Here is an 18,158-nt window from a genome sequence, read left to right on the forward strand (position 1 = left end):
GACTGGTAACAATTCGGCCGCATTAGGAGGCCCCCAAGCAAAGGAAGTGACGTAGGGAGTCAGTCACACGACGTAAGTGAGAGCGTAGGTCCTGTGGGAGGATTGTTTTGATTGGTTGTTTTCTTGAGATCTGGTCCTATCAGCACTCCGCACCTGCGCTTTTCACTTTTGGTGCGGGTTTGCCCTTAGTAAAGATGGCACAAAGGCTTCCAGCTCCACTTGGGGCATGCGCACTGTCAGAAGTCGGGCTGGAGACAACAGGAAAAAAGGTAGTATCTGTGAGCGTTGATTGGCTGAGGCGAGAAGCGTGCGCTGACTGGCTCAGCCCTTCGCGGGCAGGAGTTTGTGGCGCCAGAGAAAAGTGGATAACACGCAGTAACAGACGGGATTCTGAGGTGTTCAGCAAGCTTATCTGGCTGGAACCGTCTGCCCTCCTTTCCCAAGAGAATTTCGACCAAGATGTGGAATAGTAATGACGGGTCGGGCGGGGGAGGAGGAGGAAAATCTCAGGAGGATTAGGCGAGCCAGGGGTCCGAAGGCCTGTGGCGGCGGGGGCGAGAGCGAAGGTGGTGGCGTTTGCGGGTCTGGGAGGGTGGTGGGAAGATTAGGGAGACGGGGCCCAGTGTTGGGGCGCGTGAAGTCTCAGGAACCGGCGGACTTCTCAAGTGCTCGGAAGGCAGCTCAGATACTAACACTGTTGTTCAAAACAGGTGGCTATGAAAGCTATAGCAGCTCCAGCTATGGAGGAGGCGTCAGCTACACCCAGTCTCCAGGGGGCTTCGGGTCGCCAACAGCTTCTCAGGCTGAAAAGAAATCAGTAGGTTGAAAGACTAGGGTTTGGTTTGGTTTCGCTTTTTACTGGTCTGAAACTCCGCGTTCATCCGCGAGAAAACGTTTGAGGTGAAGGAAGGGTGTTAAGCCTGAACTGGTTTGAAAGCTATCGATTATTTTCCATGCCCCTTAAAATGTATAAGTTCTGTAAATTTTAAAAACGCAATCTTCCCTTAATTCTGTATCCACTGTTTCCTCGGATTTGTTCTGAAATTTCTCATAGCTGTTGAATTAGTCTGGTGGAAAAACTTTGAACTTCTGTTCCTAGTCTATTTTATATTCTCCCTGTATTTTCAAAGTTGTTTTTTGATTAAACGTAGTGAGGCGAAATAATGCAATGGAAGAGTGTGATTTCTCTGACACTTGTTTTAATGTTGTTGTTGTACACATTACTGTCTTGGTTACCATAAACTAAAGGAAGTTGTGAGACTTAATATTAAATACAAAGTGCCTGCTTTGTAGTCACTTTCAATAAACAGTTCTGATACTATCTTTGAAAGAACATGGAGTTTGGAGCCAGAATATACAGGTCCCAGAATTAACATTGCCTTTTTTTACCCCTGTGGTACTAGGTGAAACTCAGGGCGCCACTACCAATGAGCTACATCCTCAGCCCTTTTTTTTTTCTTACTGGGGATCGAACTCAGGACCTTGGTTTGTGAGGCAGGTGCAGTGCCACTGAGCTAAATCCCCGGCCCCTCAGCCCTTTTTAAATTTTGAGATAGGATTTTGCTATGTTGCCCAAGATAGCCTTCAACTTATGATCCTCCTGCCTCAGCCTGCTGAGTAGCTAGGGTTACAGGTGTACATCACCACACCCAGCTTAATTTTGCCTTTTAACTGATTTAGTTAGCAGTTTGAAGCCTGTGGCCCTTCATTCTTCTCTTCTGATGGTACTGATGGTTCTGATGGTTAAGATAACACAGGGTGCTTCTGAAAATTGTTAAATAAGGGAATGTAAGAAATGATCTACAGAAAGTTGTCTAAATGTTTATTCGCTCTTTTAAAGATGAGTTTGTACTTAACAGTTGCTATTGATTTCATCCTATAACTGCAGGGTTAATTTGGCTTCCCTTTAGGTGCCACTCAGATGTGGTGTTAAGACTCATGTGTTTGGTATACAGGGTGATAGGCCTTTCCTTAAAACTCTTAATCCAAGGTCCCGATCCCTGGTACCAAAACAAACAAACAAAAAACTTTTAATCTAGTTGTATGTTGGTAGAGAGGGGGAAAAGTCATCAATAATTCCTAAACATTTGGATATTGCTTATATTTTTCACGAGTTATTTCATATAGTACTGTAATATTGTTTATTCCAGCATACAACAGGAATTAAGGTGTATTTAGGGACTAAGCTTACATAGCTAGTAAGTAGAAGCAGATAGTGCACACATGGCACTGAGCAAATCTAAAATCTCATGAGCAGCTACTTCTCTCTTCTCTCTCTCGTAGTATTCCGCCCCCCCCAAAGACCACAAGGAACTTCAGACTTCTCTCTACTCGCCCTTCCCCTTCCCTCCCCTCCCCTCTTCCCTTCTCTCTCCTATCTCTGTCTCTGTCTCTCTCTCAGCTGTGCTGGGGCTGGCACCCAGGGACCTGTACAATAAGCACTTTCACGCAGCTGTACTCCCAGCCCCTGACACTTCGGTTCTCTAACTTTGTCTTTCCTGAGGTTGTGAAGGAGAAAACAAAAAATACAAATTCTCATCTTTTCTTCCCAAACTTAACTACTTTTCTCTATTCTGAATATTTTTACTTGAGATCCCGAACCTGAGCTGTGTACTAAGACAGCTTTTCAGAGAAGGATAGTTATAAACTGGAGGTTCAAACTCAGATCTTTTTACTATTTATTTATTCAGTATGTGAGTGACAGTCTCACTATGTAGTTTAGGCTGGCCTTGACACCAATCAATCCTCCTGCCTCAGCCTCTCTAATGCTGGGATCACAGGCATGGACTACCACACCTAGCTTTTTTGGGGGGCTGGGTACCAGAAACGCACTCAGGCAGGCATGGTGCCACTGAGCTAAATCCCCAGCCCAGCCCAGCTCAGCTGTTTTTAAATTTAGTATTTTCAGGGGCTGGGGATTTAGCTCAGTGGTTCCGTCGTCACCTGCTTTTAAAGTGCAAGGTCCCGAGTTCGAGCCCTGGTACCAAAAAAAAAAATTTAGTGTTTTCCACAGTCATTTAGATAAAATCCTTCTCTAAAATGTTTTCTTCTTGATATAAATTTATTATATTTGGTTGAAATTTCCAATATAGTGAAATTTATACAAATGTTAATTTCATAAGAATACTGTCAAGAGTAGCCTATGGTTCATACTCAGCCATGAATATTAAAATTTTTTTCAAAATTAAACACTTGTACAGGCACACTCTCTGTGAACCTCTTTGGGACAAACCAAGAATTCCTTGTGATTCTTTCCTGGCTCAATAAAAAACAAAAAATATCTGAGTTGAGGTGAATTTGAAAGCATTATTGACACCACAGTTATTACCACATGTAACTTTTCTACCAGAGGAGTAATAATGTTTATTGATTACTCACTGGATGCTAAGACTGGTATCTGCATTTTATATACATTATATGTTTCATTTCAAACTTGAAAGGTGACTATCCTCATTTTTTCAGAAAAGGTGGTGGCACATCAGGGCCAAGTGGCTGGAATTTGAGTGCAGCTCTGAGGGATTGTTTGGCTCCAGACCCCTTGTTCTTGTCTCTGCCATACTAGTTCTTAGTTTATGCTGGAAATCCAGGTAGAATCTCAGTTAGGATAGGTAAAAACAAAGTGCAATGGATTTTAAGAGGTAAATCCTGCAACCTCCGTAAATAACTTCATCTATAGATTACCACAGGGTATGGTGCAGTCCTGGGGGATGCAGAGAGCTTCCTCCACAGGGCCCAACTCTGCTCTGCTTCCTGCCCCTCAGTGTTCTACTCTACCCCTGCACCACTCGTTCTTCCCATTCCAGTATCTCTCTGAGCCTGGTCCCAGCTCTGAGTCTGTCTGGAGTCCAGTGTTTGGGCAGGAATGAGCTCAGCTGTGAGTGTAGCACCAGGAAGGTGAAGGGAGATCAGCTGTGCACCCTCCTTGGGGCACCTCCCTCCTTGGGCCACCTCCTCAGCTTCCCTGCCCTGCCCCCAAGGGTGTGGGTAACTGTGGAGGGTGCACCCAGCTCAGAGCTATGGCCCTCTCTAGACCTTGCTTTCCCCACCACTGACAGGAGTGTTTCCTTCTAACTTCCTGTATCCCTATGTCTTTTATTGTATTTGTTCACTTTATGCATGCATGTGTGCATGTGTGTATGTTGTCAGGATTGAACCCAGTGCCTCATGCATGCTAGGCAGCCTCCGCCCCTGAGCTACATCTCTAGCCTCAAGTGATTGTATTTTTGATACTGCTTTGTAATTCTTTAAATTTGTTTTGGGGCTTTTGCTTTGTTTTGTTATTGTTTGTTTGTTTTGAGGCAGGATCTCACTGTGTAGTTCAGGCTAGCTTCAAACTCACAGTGATCCTCCTGCCTCAGCCTCCTGAGTCCTGGGATTACAGGCATGGACCACTATGCCAACCTCCTTTTATTTTTTATTTATTTTTGTTTTGAGACAGGATCTAACTGTGCCCAGTCTGGTCTTGAACTCTTGGGCTCACATAATCCTCCTGTCTCAACCTCCCAAGTAGCTGGGATTGTAGGCACACCACTGTGCCCTGTAATTCACTTTTTGAAAAAGTTTCATAATTCACTATATTTTAAACAACTATAAAGTAAAATTGAAAGGCATAATTGACCTTTTCACATCTTTATTAAAAGCTGTTACAGATATAAAGAATGAGGAACAATACCTATGAGCAGTTGCTAACATTTGAGTGCTTGCTGTGTGCCAGATAGTGTTCTTTTTTTTTTTTTTTTTTTTTTTGGTACCAGGGATCGAACTCTGGACCTTGCGCTTTCGAGGTAGGCGGTGAGCCAGATAGTGTTCTAAGTGCTTTATTGTGTTGTTATTTTTTTGTTTGTTTTTATTTTTTTGTTGTTGCTAGGGATTAAACCCAGTGCCTTCACACTGAGCTACACCCCCAGCCCTTTTTAGTTTTTATTTTTGAGACAGGGTCTCACTAATTTGCCTAGGCTGGGCTTGAACTTGAATATTTCTGCCTCAGCCTCCCAGAGTGCTGGGATTATAGGTATGCACCACCCCACCCGGCTTCATACAGCTGTTTTAATAGTGATTTTTTTTCATTCCTGGTTTCATATACAAGAAAACTGAGGTGCAGATGAGTTGAGAAATATGACCAGGAGCACACTGCTCCAGAGAGTTAGTCACAGCCTTAACCTGGAGCTCACCTGCTTCCTTTTTTGGCATCTGTGCTGGTGGTTGACTGGACTTGATTTATACTATTCTGCCAGTGCTCATCATTCAGAATTAAAGCATCTTCAGGCCAAAGCTGTGATTATTAAGTCCTTGAAGGCCAAGAGTCTACTGTGCTCTAGGTGTCATGTGTAGAATAGGTACTGCGTTACTTCCTTTGATTTCTGACAGGAAAAACTCTAATCTTTTAATCTGCCAAGCTTTTTCTGCTTGTATATGAGGCTTATATGTGATACCGTATATATTCTGTTTGTTTTGGTTTTCGGGGGTAGTGCATATTTCCCCTCAGCCACTGCCTCTAACTCCCGGCTCATATCCTCTTCCCTCAGCCTTCAGGCAGCTGGGACTATAGACTTGTGCCATGCACAGTTGATGTTCCCATTGTTTTTTCACTGTCAAATTCTTGCGCTTCAGAGTTCAGGCCAGAGGGCCGGGGTATAGTGTAACACTTGTCAAGTGTTACCCACATGCTTGAGCCTGTGGTTTCAAACCCTAGTACCACAAAAGGGAAAAAAGAAAGAAAGAAAAAGTCCAGCCCAGATGTTCCCTCTTCTCAAAACTGCCAGTAAATTTTTCTGAGATTTGCATATAGCGCATTTCATTCTATCGTTTATTAAGACTAGGTTTATAGGGCCGGGGATTTAGCTCAGTGGTTCCAGCTCCTGCCTTGCAAGCTCAAGGTCCCGAGTTCGATCCCCGGTACCAAAAAAAAAAAAGATTAGGTTTGTAAGAGCTTTTGTAATGTTTCGAACTTGCTATGTCTTGCTATGTCGCAGAGGCTGACCTTGAACTCATGATCCTTCTGCCTGAGCCTCCCAAGTGCTAGGATTACAGGATGTACCACCGTGCTCAGCTCTGTTGTTTACATTTGTACTTCTGCTGGGGTGTGTTGAAAGCAAAAAGTTTCTCACTCATCTGTTTCCCCCGGGCTACCCTTGCCAGTGATAGGTTAAAATGAGAGTTTACTGCTGTTGTGAGGCTGATTTAGAATGCAATTTGAGTGTCCCTGCTAGATCTTCTTCTGAGCAGCCCATCCTGTTCCTCCCTTTAAAATGTCCAGTGTGGCTAAGCTCTTACCGCATTTTCCCCAGGAGTTCATCCAGTTGTCAGAATGTCTGTGCTAAAAGAAACTATACTTTAGGAGACCTAGAGAGACTCCAGAATCCTATCTCTGCTGGCCATTTGTCAAACCCTTTCCCAGTACCTTCTCATCCCAGTAGTGTCCCAATGGTCTGCCCTACCCCTGTAGCCAGGGCTTCCTCCCAAGGGTCTGTTCTGACAGGAGATCATCCTTCCTTATCCTGACTGCTCTGGGCCACATGTTGGGTGAATCCATAATGTGACACAAACTTTTCCACTCAGCAGGAGCTCTAGAGTCAGATGAACCTGAATTTGAATTCAAAAATACGTTTGTCGGGCCAGGGATTTACCTCAGTGGTTTTGCCGCCTGCTGCACAAGCGGAAGGACCTGAGTTCGATCCCCAGTACCAAAAATATAAATAAATAAATAAATACACACACACACACACACACACGTTTGTCAGCTTTATAACCTTGGTTTCCCTCTTGTGAAACAAGGACAATGAAATATTTGAAATTTCAGTGTTCTAATATATTTAAGCTGCTTGGTACACGGCAAGAATTGTTGTTATTGGGCTGGAGATTTAGCTCAGTGGTGCCGTCGCCTGCCTTGCAAGTGCAGTGTCCTGAGTTTGATCCCTGGTACTGGAAAAAAAAAGAAAAAGAAAAAAAAGAATTGTTATTTTCTGAGTTGAATTTGTGCATACCTTTTCAGAGAGCCCGAGCCCAGTACATTGTACCCTGTACCATATCTCAACTGCTTTCTGCTACTCTGGTTGATGAAGTATTCAAAATTGGGAATGTTGAGATTTCACAGGTATGTAAAAGAATTTCTAGGAGGGTCACTTAATCATAAGAAGACATCCTTTATTTAAAGGTGCATAAATGTTGCTTTAGTTTCCAGGAAAACCAAGGTTTTTTTCCTCCCTGACCTAGGTCACTGTTGTGGGAATAATCAGACAAGCAGAGAAGGCTCCAACCAACATTGTTTACAAAATAGATGACATGACAGCTGCACCCATGGATGTTCGCCAGTGGGTTGACACAGATGTAAGTGGCTATTTTTGTTTTGTTTTGTTTTTTGGGTACCAGGGATCGAACTTGGGACCTTGTGCTTTCGAGGCAGGCACCGGAACCACTGAGCTAAATCCCTGGCCCAAAGTGGCTATTTTTGAATTGGGGTGGGGTTACTTTGGGAATTTGGAGATGTTGAACTTTTTTAATCTTACCTTTTAGAGGTTTTTGTTACATAAAAATAATACATAAGCAAGATATCAAAGGCAAGCTGGCTGTTGTGGCGCATGCCTTTAATCCCAGCACTTGGGAGGCTGAGGCAGGAGGATTGCCAAGAGTTCCAGGCCAGTCTGGGCTACTTAGCGAGTTCAAGGTCAGCTAGAATTGCATGGCAAGACCCAATCTCAAAAAAAAAATCAAAGGCAGAAGCTCTTAAAATGAAAGATTAATAGACTTGACTACATATAAATTTAAAACTTTCTAAACTTCCCAAAATATAAACAGTTAAAAGACAAGTGACAGGAGACAGTAGAATGTACATTCCATGAGAAAGGTACACTCACGTGCATATGTGTGTATTGCTGGAGATTAAACCAGAGGTGCTCTACCATTAAACTAAACCCAATCCTTCTTTAATTTTTTCATTTTGAGTCTGTTTTGTTTCACTAAGTTGACCAGGCTGGCCACAAAGAACTTGAAGTCATCTTTCTCAGCCTCTTGAGTAGCTGGGATTACAGGCATGTGGGACCATACCTGGCATGAGGAGGATTTTTATGTCTTGGACACCACTTTCTCTAGCACCTAGAACAGTGCCAGTCACATAGTGGACTTGAATAAATATTGTCTCCATGAATGTGAAGAATATTTGCATATATTACAAACATTTTAACTCTTAATTTTAAAAAATCTCTACAAAGCAAAAAAATTAAACAACTGTACCTTAGAAAAACCAACAGCTCATAATTCATAAAAGACCTAAGTATAAATGACATCAACTATAACAAAGGCACACTTAGTAAGCATGGAGATTCCATTTTTAATTTATTATGTTGGCAGGGCCGAGGATTTAGTTAGCTCAGTGGTTCCAGTGCCTGCCTCGCAAATGCAACATCCCGAGTATAATCCCCGTTACCAAAAAAAAGTACCCTTCTAATTTATTATGTTGGCAAAGAAAAAAACATGATGATAATTTTCATTCCTGGTAAGAGCAACAGCTTGCACAATGCCTCATAGAATGCACTTAGTAAACATTTGTAGAATGACTTGTCATTGTTTTTCTAAGGAAATGGATACCGTCCAACCATGATAATATGAGTATAAACGGTATAATTTCTCAAAAATCAGTCTGTGTTGAAATCATAAATCATGGGCCGAGGATTTAGCTCAGTGGTTCCGCTGCCTGCCTTACAAGCGCAAGGACCCGAGTTCCATCCCTGGCACAAAAAAAACAAAACAAAAAAACAAAAGGGTCGGGGATTTAGCTCAGTGGTTTCCCTGCCTGCTGCGAAAGCACAAGGACCCCAGTTTAATCCCCGGTACCAAAAAAACCCCAAACAAACAAAAAAGAAAGTATAGCTAAAAATCATCAATCATAAAAATGTTGACCAACAACTCCACTGCTGGAGATTTAGCTCTTCTACTTGTACCTAGCTTTGTGTATATAATTTAGAAATCTTAAGAGAGGTTTCACCAGCATCACTAAGACCTAATGGTATGTTTTTATTTTATGTTAGGACACCGGTGGAGAAAACACTGTGGTTCCTCCAGAAACATATGTGAAAGTGGCTGGCCACCTGAGGTCCTTTCAAGTAAAGTCTGAATAAAATGGCATATGAAATATATTTGCATGAAACAATCTCTAGAGTCAGGTCTGGGTTTAGGATACCTAATAATTAAGCCTCTGTGTTTAATGGGAAGCTATTTCCTTATTCTCTTCTTCAACAGGAAGTAACTGGTTTTTATCTTAATAGAAAAGTAGCAACTGGGCAGGGTAGCACACGCCTATAACCCTAGACTCAGGAGACTGAGGCAGGGAGGGGTATCACCACGAGTTGGAGGCCAGCCTGGGCTACATAGTTCAAAGCCAGCCTGAACAACAAAGCAAGACCCTGTCTCAAAAACCAAAAAAAAGTAACAGGTTGATAGAAAAACAACAAAATCTCTACCTACAGCTAACAACTGTGGCATCCATTAGAGGTAGAAGGGAGAAACTGGATTCAGTCAGGAAGATAGACTCTGCTTGGATTTGGCATTTTGTTTTATTTGTTTGGTATTTGCTTGGTTTTATTGCCCTGAACAAATTGTGGATACCAGAGCTAGTTTGGTTTGTTGGATTACTTGTGAGTTAAAATTTTAGATATGTATATAGCAGACATTTCCCTCATATTGGCAAAATACTATAATCCAGAAAAGAACCCAGTGTTTTGACTTGAATCTGCTCATCTTTTACTTAACGCTTTCATCTTTATTTTAATAGAACAAAAAGAGCCTCGTAGCCTTTAAGATCATGCCCCTGGAGGATATGAATGAGTTCACCACACATATTCTGGAAGTAGTCAATGCGCACATGATGCTGAGCAAACCCAGCACCCAGGTAAGGAGCCTCACTCTCAGAGCTTTTTCCCTTTCCTGGAAGAGTATAGACTGCTTTTGTGCTCTGACTTTCAGTTCCTTGACATTTTTAAGGTTGAGCTAGAAGAAAGGCATCACTCAGTCATCGGAACATTTTCTCCATGAACCTTGTATTTGTTCCAGATGAAGCATTAATGTTTCTCTCATAATTAGGAGTTCCTCTGCATGGTGGTGCACGCACCTGTAATCCCAACACTCGGGAGGCTGAGGCAGGAGAATCACTGTGAGTTTGAGGCCATCTCGGGCTATGTAGTGAGTTCAAGGCCAGCTTGAACTACATAGCGAGACCCTATACAAACACAAAAAAGAAAAAAAGAAAAGAATCATGAGTTCCTGTGACCCTCTGTCATAGATGGCTGAGGCCTAAGACAACTTTCAGGTAGACACATAGGTTGAGCCTGCAGCTCCAAAATTATCAGTCCATAATCAGAGGGAAATCTCAAATAGGGTGGCATTTTGGTGCTTTTCTTCCAAGCTATTGCCTAGTAGGAAAAACCGTACTATTATTTTTCCTTGAAATTATATTTCTTGGTCCATGTTGAAATTTGTCCAATTTTCTGTTGTGTGAATTCACTTTGGCAAGTCCCTCTAGGACTACTCAAAGCATTGGTCAGTTCTAGTATTAGGAAGTCCTCAGATGATTTGGAGTAGCAGAGACTGGAGAACGGATAAGCCAGTAAGGGTACCAACACATTCTACTCTGTGCACACACTTTGGTAAGCACCGAGAATACAGACAAATTCATTCATTTCTCTGTATGAGAAATATTCATTGAGTCCACTGTGTATTGAAGATTACTCTGACCACTTGGAATATAGCAGTGAACAAGTAAAGTATCTGCCTTCAATCTATGCTTGGGAGAAACAGGCAACAAACAAGACACAAATATATAGGCTCAGGGTGGTGGTGCACGTGTGTAATCCCCCCTCTCTGGGAAGCTGAGTCAGGAGGATGGCAAGTTTGAGCCCAGCCTGAGCAACTTAGTGAGTTAGCAAGACACCCTGTCTGAAAAAATAAAAAGTAAAAAAGGGCTGGGGCCAGGGATGTAACTCATTGGCACAGAGCCTGCTGGCAAGCACAAGGTCCTGAGTTCTATCCCTGGTACAAAAAAACCTAAATCCTTGGCCTAAGGTGCTTAGAGTGAACTACTGCTTTTTTTTTCTTTTTTTTTTTTTGGTACCAGGGAGCGAACTCAGGACCTTGTGGTTGCAAGACAGGCAGAGGGACTGGATTCAATCCCCCATGCTGCCAGAAAAGAAAAGAAAAGTATATAATTTCAGGTACTTAGGTGCCCAATGGCGGGAACAAAATGATGCAACTTCAGGTAGGGGAAGAACAAGGGGACAGAAGTACAAAACCCTGAGGCTGGACAAGCGTGGCATCTCTTGAGACAAGCAGGAAGGTGGTCAGAGTAGGGTGAAGCGAATGACAAGGAAATGGAGGAAAGGTCCTAGCAGAGATGCAGGGTCCACAGTGTGTGGGGCTTTGTAGGCCAGGGCAACATTATTCTGATCCTAAGCTTTTGGAAAGTTTCGACTGGAAGATGATAAATCATCTAGTTTACCATGTATTTAAACAAGTTCACCTGGCTGCTCTATGGACAGTCCACTCTGAGGCACCTAGGATGGCAACAGAAGTCATTCAGAGGAATGGTAGCTGCAGCTGGGGAAAGAAGGGGTTGACTCTATGTATTCAGTAGGTAGAGCTGACAGAAGTGCTTTGTGGATTAATTATAGGATGTAGAGAAAAGGAAGGGCTCCAAATGACTTCTGAGTTTGAGGCTTGAACAGCCAGATGCAGCTAGCACCTGTGGAGAGTAAAATCCAGAGCTCTGTTTCAAACTTCCCATGTACTAGATGCCACTTAGACATCCAAGTGCACAGATGATTGTAGAACCTGTGGCCTCAGGGAGAAGGCAGGCTAAAGGTGGAGCTCTGGCAGTCATTTTCCTTTCTATGGCATTTAAAGCTTTGGACATAGGGCGTTCAGAGGGGAGAGATCTGAGCTCTGGGACACACTAAACTTTAGAACCCTGCAAGCCAGAGCAGTGCCACTGAAAGTCAGGATTTGTTAGCTAAGCAGGAAAACCAGGAAGCGTGATTTTGTAAAATACTATTTGTCAGGTTGGGTTTTTGTTTAGTTTAGAGACAGGGTCTTGCTGTGTAGCCCAGCCTGGCCTCAAACTCATAATCCTTCTGCCTCATTCTCTGTGGAATTACATGTGTGCTCCAGCACACACCAGTATATCCACCTTTTTTTGTTTTTGTACTGGGGATTGAACTCAGGACCTTGCACTTGTGAGGCAGCCTCGGTCCCACTGATCTAAATCCATGGCCCCCTTTTTTTTGAGATAGGGTCTTAACATACAGCGCAGGCTGGCCTGAATTCCTGGACTCAGGTGATCCTGCCTTGGGCTCCTGAGTAGCTGGGACTATAAGTATGTGCCACTCTGCCTAGCTTTGTAGAATATTCTGGAAAGAACATTTCAAGGGAGAGTAGAGAGCCAGGCATGTTGGCACACACCTGTAATCCCTGTGAAGCACTCTGTGAAGGGAATTGTTTAGGAAAGTGACATGGAAACAGTGCAGTGGGAGCTGTGATAGGGAATGAGCAAAGGATAAAGCTGAGATAGAAGAAAATTACTAACTTGCCTTGGGAAATGTCAAGGGAGACTTCACAAGGCATTGCCACTTAGGTTGAACTTGAAAGGATGAGGAGAGATTAAATGGACTGTAGGGAACAGGGGAAGGGGACGTTACCAGAACCTCTGCAGTTAGTCCTGGTCTCCTGCGAGCCACGGCAGCACACGGCGAATTACAGGAAAGGTAGAAAAATGAGACTGAGAAGAAGCTGAGCTTTGGGTCTGATCTGTGCTGCTCTGGGCAGCAAAGACAAAAGCCCCCAGCTTACCACACCTTTGTAACAAATGACTTGCAGAGAATTCAGTACATGGGGAGAAACAAATGTAACAAATGACTTGCAGAGAGTTCAGTAGTTCACATTGGGATAAACAAGGTGTAACAAAAGGCTTGCAGAGAGTTCAGTACATCTCGGGTAAACAAGATGTTAACAGTCCAAGAACAACGAGGGAACTGAGCAGATGTTTGTTCTCCCAGGATGTTTCTTGTCCTGGAGAATCACAGCATCACTGGATCACTGAAGTCTCAGTTGTGACCAGAGGCCAAACTGGAGTTATTCTGTAGCTGGGCTGTAGGCAAGAGAACTAGGCTAACCAAATGATTTTTCCCTAGAATTATGTAGCAGTGCTCCCAACAGTGGACACTGGGGGAGTAGAGTGCAATAAAGTGTGCTCAGGAATAAATATGCTCCTGGCGTGGTGGCGCACACCTGTAATCCCAGCACTCAGGAAGCTGAGGCAGGAGGATAAATGCAATTTCAAGGCCAGCCTGCACTACAAAGTGAGACCTTATCTCAAAAAAAAAAAAAAGAAAAGAAAAGAATAAATGCAGACTTTGACTTCTAGTCCTGGTAAGTCTTGATTGTCTAGCTATTTTATATTTTCACAGGCAGAGGGAGCCACTTGAGTCCCTTTAAGTAGTGACACGATCATAGCAGGTTATGCTTTGTAGCAATGGTGGAGGCTGACTGGAGTTCAGGTGACAATATAGAGGCTGAGGTACCAGTTGGGAGACCAAGAGTGAAGAGGATCATCAGTAAATGCTTGAGACCATTACAGCAGAGATGTGGGTAATTTTCTTTTCTTTTTTTGTACCAGGATCAAACTCACTACCTTGTGCTTACAAGGCAGGCGCGGTGCCACTGAGCTAATCCCCAGCCCAGGGTAATTTTCATAGTAATACTTTCCCCTAAATTTCTCTCATAAGACAAAGAAAAAAAGGAACCAGAAGTATCTTCCTTTTTTTTTTTTTTTTTCCTTTCTTTGAGACAGGGTCTTGTGGAGCCCAGGCTGGCCTTGAACTCATGATCCTCTTGCTTCATTAAGCCTCCCAAGTGGCTGGGATTACAGATGCAGGCCATCACACCTGGCTCTTCTTTTTTGGGGGGCAGGGTTTACCGGAGATCGAACTCGGGTCCTTGCGCTTGCACAGCAGGCAGTGATGGCTCTTCTTTTTTTTGACATAATGTGCCTGAGAGGGTTACTTTACCTTACTATCAAATTCTCATTAGATAGTATCTGTCCTCTCCCATCCAGGTCATCATAATAGGAAAACTCTTTGCTTAACTTCTTAGCTGCTTATTCGTGGTAAGTTATTTGAAATAGCAAAGGCCCGCCTGCATCATGTTTAACTTGGTGAATTTTCTAATGTTATGAACTTATTTCTTAATTCAGCCCTCAGCAGGGAGAGCATCTATCAGCAACCCAGGAATGGGTGAACCAGGAAACTTCAGCGGGAACAGCTTCATGCCAGCCAATGGCCTCACCATGACCCAAAACCAGGTAAACTGAGTGGCTCCTTAATTGCAAAAGACAGACAGTAGTAAGTTTTGTTACTTCTTTAATGATCTAAGACTACTTTAATGCCTGGCTCCTTTCTTTTCTTGTAAAGGGACTCAGATTTGCAAAGGGGAGTTAGTTGATTCAGAGTCATTGCTACAGTCTTTCTAATTTGAATTGCCAGGTGCTGAATTTGATTAAGGCTTGTCCAAGGCCCGAAGGATTGAACTTCCAGGATCTCAGAAGCCAGCTCCAACACATGCCTATAGCCTCAATCAAGTAAGTTTTTCTTTCCATGAGCCAGGTTTTCACAATTGTATCTACCAGTCCACCCCTCTAGGGGTTCCTGATAATGAAAAGTAAGTTTAAAAGGAAAGCTGGATCTGTTGCCAGAAGGGAAGTTGTTCAGAAACATTTAAAAGGACTCACAAAGATGGTGCTACCCATTACATCACTCATTCATTCGCTCATTCCACAAGTACTGAGTCCCATTATGTGTGGAGAATGTGATTCTCAACAGAAATTACCCTGATAGGGCTGGGGATTTAGCTCAGTGGTTCTGCCGCCTGCCTCACAAGCACAAGGTCCCGAGTTCAATCCCCGGTACAAAAAAAAAAGAAAGAAATTGCCCTGATACTTCATGGCCTTTGTTCTGGAGGATGCAACCCCTAGCTCCTGGTCCTCATGTGTATAGCAGTGTTGCTCTCTCCACCATGATAGAAATACATCAGGCTCTCTGTACCCAGAACCATTAGACAACGCTTACATCTTGCCCTGATTCCATGTCAGCGGAACAAACTAATTAGACAAACTAAGTATGATGGTACTCATGATAGCTGTTACTGTAAATCAGTTGATATTCTAGGCCTTAGTAGAAAAGAAATGCTCAAGTTTATTTCCAGTTCCTGTCCTATAAAGGGAGGATAATAATTCCTGTCTCAGAGTTACTGTGATGCTCAGGTACAGAACTCCCATCATGTAGTAGGGTTCTGGCTGTTATTAAACATGCTGATCTTGAGGACCTTGGAGGGTTTGAAGGTGTCACACTCTCTGAGCTACCTTTCCTTTACTTCCTGAAACCTTACTGCCCAGGGGTAGAGCAGAAAGGATCTCAGTGTGTAGGTGGGAAGGGGAGACTTAAAGATTCTGCATTGTTTGAAAAAGACCCTTTTTTCTTTCTGTCTTTCTAGGCAAGCTGTGGATTTTCTTAGCAATGAGGGACATATCTATTCTACTGTGGATGATGATCACTTTAAATCTACAGATGCAGAATAACTGGATCTCATGAGTACCTGAGACATTTCTGGCTGGACCTATTTGCACGGTCTGTTGCTCCAGAGATGCATATGTTTGGCCAGGTGACTCCTAAGAAGGAAGTTCCATCTATAAAAGATCTCAGTTGACATCCTTTGATTTTTTTTTTTTTTTTTTGGTACCGGGGATCGAACTTGGGACCTTGCGCTTGCGAGGCAGGCGGCAGAACCACTGAGCTAAATCCCCGGCTCAGTTGACATCCTTTGAAACTCAGTGCTCTTCTGTTTTTTGTGTTTTGAAGCAAAAGGAAGATGGGCAAATTGACAGAGATGTAAACCAGGGTGGCATTTCTTAGAGAAGTTCAGGATAGATGAGACTAGAAGAAAACTACCGAGAGAGTTAGGCAGTATTGCTCAGAATTTTTTGTTCTTTAAAAAAAATGCTTCCTGTTGAGAGAAGATGAGCAGGACTAGGGCTCATGGGCATAGTGCCAACCAAGGAACCCACTCCCCCACACCTGGTTTTGTCTCTTGCTCTGGTTCTGTGTCATTTTTCAGAGTTGCACTTTCTTTGTCCTTGTCTTGCCTGTTGCTGAAAGCAGGTTTATGTGAACGTGAGGTTAGGAGATGCTGGCCTCACAGGACAGAGGAGAGGAAGAAGTGTTACTGCATTTTGTAAAAGTAAATATATCCATATTTTAATAAAACAGTTGTATTATTGCAATACCTTGTGAAAATGCTCTCCTTTTTCTTTCTAAACTGGTCTGATTGCTACTTTATCCTCGGACGCAGTATGGCATAGTAAAATTTGGGTTTGAATCCAAGTTAGGATCTTGAGCAGGCTGTGTGAGCTCTGAGCTTCCATCTCCCCATGTAAAACCTGTTTTCTCAAAGTTTTACTGTGAAGATCGACTATAAGATCTGTAAAGCATATGGCATTACCACTAATAGTGACTGGATAGTGGACCTTAGCGTTGCTCCTTTAGCAGTGTCACCAATTGACTGGCTGCACTTTGTTCTCGGGTATGACTTTCCAAAAGGCCTGTGGCTGTTTTCTGGCCAACTAGATCAGTTCTTTTTCTTATGGAAGAAGAAACTAGTTCAAAGATGGTTTTAATACAGGTTGTTCCTTTTGCTTTTTTTTCTCTTTGTTTTTTGCTTTTTTAGACAAGGCCTTGCAGTGTAGTCCAGGCTGGCTTTGAACTCATAGTCCTCCTGCCTCTGCCTCCCAAATGCTGGGATTACAGGTATCTGCCACCATGCCTGGCTCCCAAAGATGTTTTGACAACTCCAGAACATAAGCTACATCTTTTTTTTTTTTTTCATTTTTTTGGTACCAGGGATCGAACTCGGGTCCTTGCCACTTGCACAGCAGGCGGCGAAACCACTGAGCTAAATCCCCGGCCCTATAAGCTACATCTTGAATGAAAGAACCAATTTTGAGATAAAGCTAATGAGGTATAAGAGGCAAATAAGAACTATATCTGCTTCATCTGTTTCTAAATGAGATCTAGCAGCTCTTTGGGGAAGGCTCCATTCCACCCCTACCTCCAGTTTCTAACTGAACATCCAGCTACTTTTCTTTACATGCAAAGTAATGTATATCTGAGAAGTTATGCAAAAGTTTAAAGCTCTGTCAGCCAGTATGTTATTTGTAAATGTCCATTCCTGGACAAAAAAGAGCAGTTGCTAAAAACAGTTGAATTTCGAATGTATGATACAGTACTTTTATGGGTGGCAGACTTCTCTTTTATGGGTGGTATCAAGCTAGTGACCAGATGATGAGTAGAGCTGTAGCAGTGGCTCTGGGTGCAGGTCTTTTCTTTTTCCATAAAATTCAAATGATTAATGATTTAAAAATTACCTACCATGGGGCTAGGGATTTAGCTCTGGTTCCATCACCTACCTCGAAAGCACAAGGTCCCAAGTTTGATCCCCGGTACCAAAAAAGAAAATTACCCACCATGTGTGGTGGTGCACAACTATCATCCCAGCAACTTGGAAGATTGAAGCATGAAGGTTGAAAGTTTAAGGCCAGCCTGAGCAACTTAGTGAGACCCTGTCCTAAAAAGGGCTGGGGATGTAACTCAGCGGTAGAGCAATTGCCTAGCATGTAAAGCTCAGGTTTCAGTCCCCAGTACTCCAAAAAATAAGACTTGTTAATTCAGTAAGTGTGTATGGAATACCAATGTGTCAACACATTGGTCAGGTACTGAGGATTGAAAGCACAATAAGAAATTAGTGTCACAAGGGCCGGGGATTCAGCTCAGTGGCACCATGCATGCCTCAAAAGCACAAGGTCCTGAATTCGATCCCCAGTACCAGAAAAAACAAAACAGATTAGCGTTACAGCAATTGCTGGTGCACAGAGCAGCTGCATGTTGGTACTGACTTCCCTGCCACCTTGGCATTTCACAGTCTCAGGAGTACCATGGTTTCTGAGCACTACAGGCATCTGGGGGCTAAGCATGGGCAAGAGAGCCAGCCAGACCACTCAGCAAGACAACTGCCTTCACACAGCTGCTATGTGCAGATGGAAGAACTTGCATCTGGGCATTTGTGGTCAC

General features: G+C 43.1%; 1 protein-coding gene across 2 annotated transcripts; it reads left to right on the forward strand.

Annotated features, from left to right (window-relative positions):
* The first annotated feature begins 278 nt into the window (after window positions 1-278).
* Window positions 279-16,315, forward strand: Rpa2 (replication protein A2). 2 transcript variants are annotated; one of them, XM_004850739.4, is made up of 9 exons: window positions 280-469; window positions 711-817; window positions 6,992-7,093; window positions 7,213-7,326; window positions 9,024-9,098; window positions 9,767-9,883; window positions 14,234-14,341; window positions 14,523-14,617; window positions 15,529-16,315. In XM_004850739.4, exons 1-9 carry the CDS (start codon window positions 460-462, stop codon window positions 15,611-15,613), a joined length of 813 nt encoding a protein of 270 aa, XP_004850796.1. In that variant the 5' UTR covers window positions 280-459; the 3' UTR covers window positions 15,614-16,315. The 2 variants fall into 2 exon arrangements, with proteins under 2 accessions (XP_021118821.1, XP_004850796.1); XM_021263162.2 differs by lacking the exon at window positions 9,024-9,098 and having other exon boundaries at window positions 279-469.
* The last annotated feature ends 1,843 nt before the right edge of the window (window positions 16,316-18,158 follow it).

This window comes from Heterocephalus glaber, unplaced genomic scaffold, assembly GCF_053883595.1.
Source record: "Heterocephalus glaber isolate CG9 unplaced genomic scaffold, H.glaber_assembly_v1.0 deba00001452, whole genome shotgun sequence".
NCBI lineage: Eukaryota > Metazoa > Chordata > Mammalia > Rodentia > Bathyergidae > Heterocephalus > Heterocephalus glaber.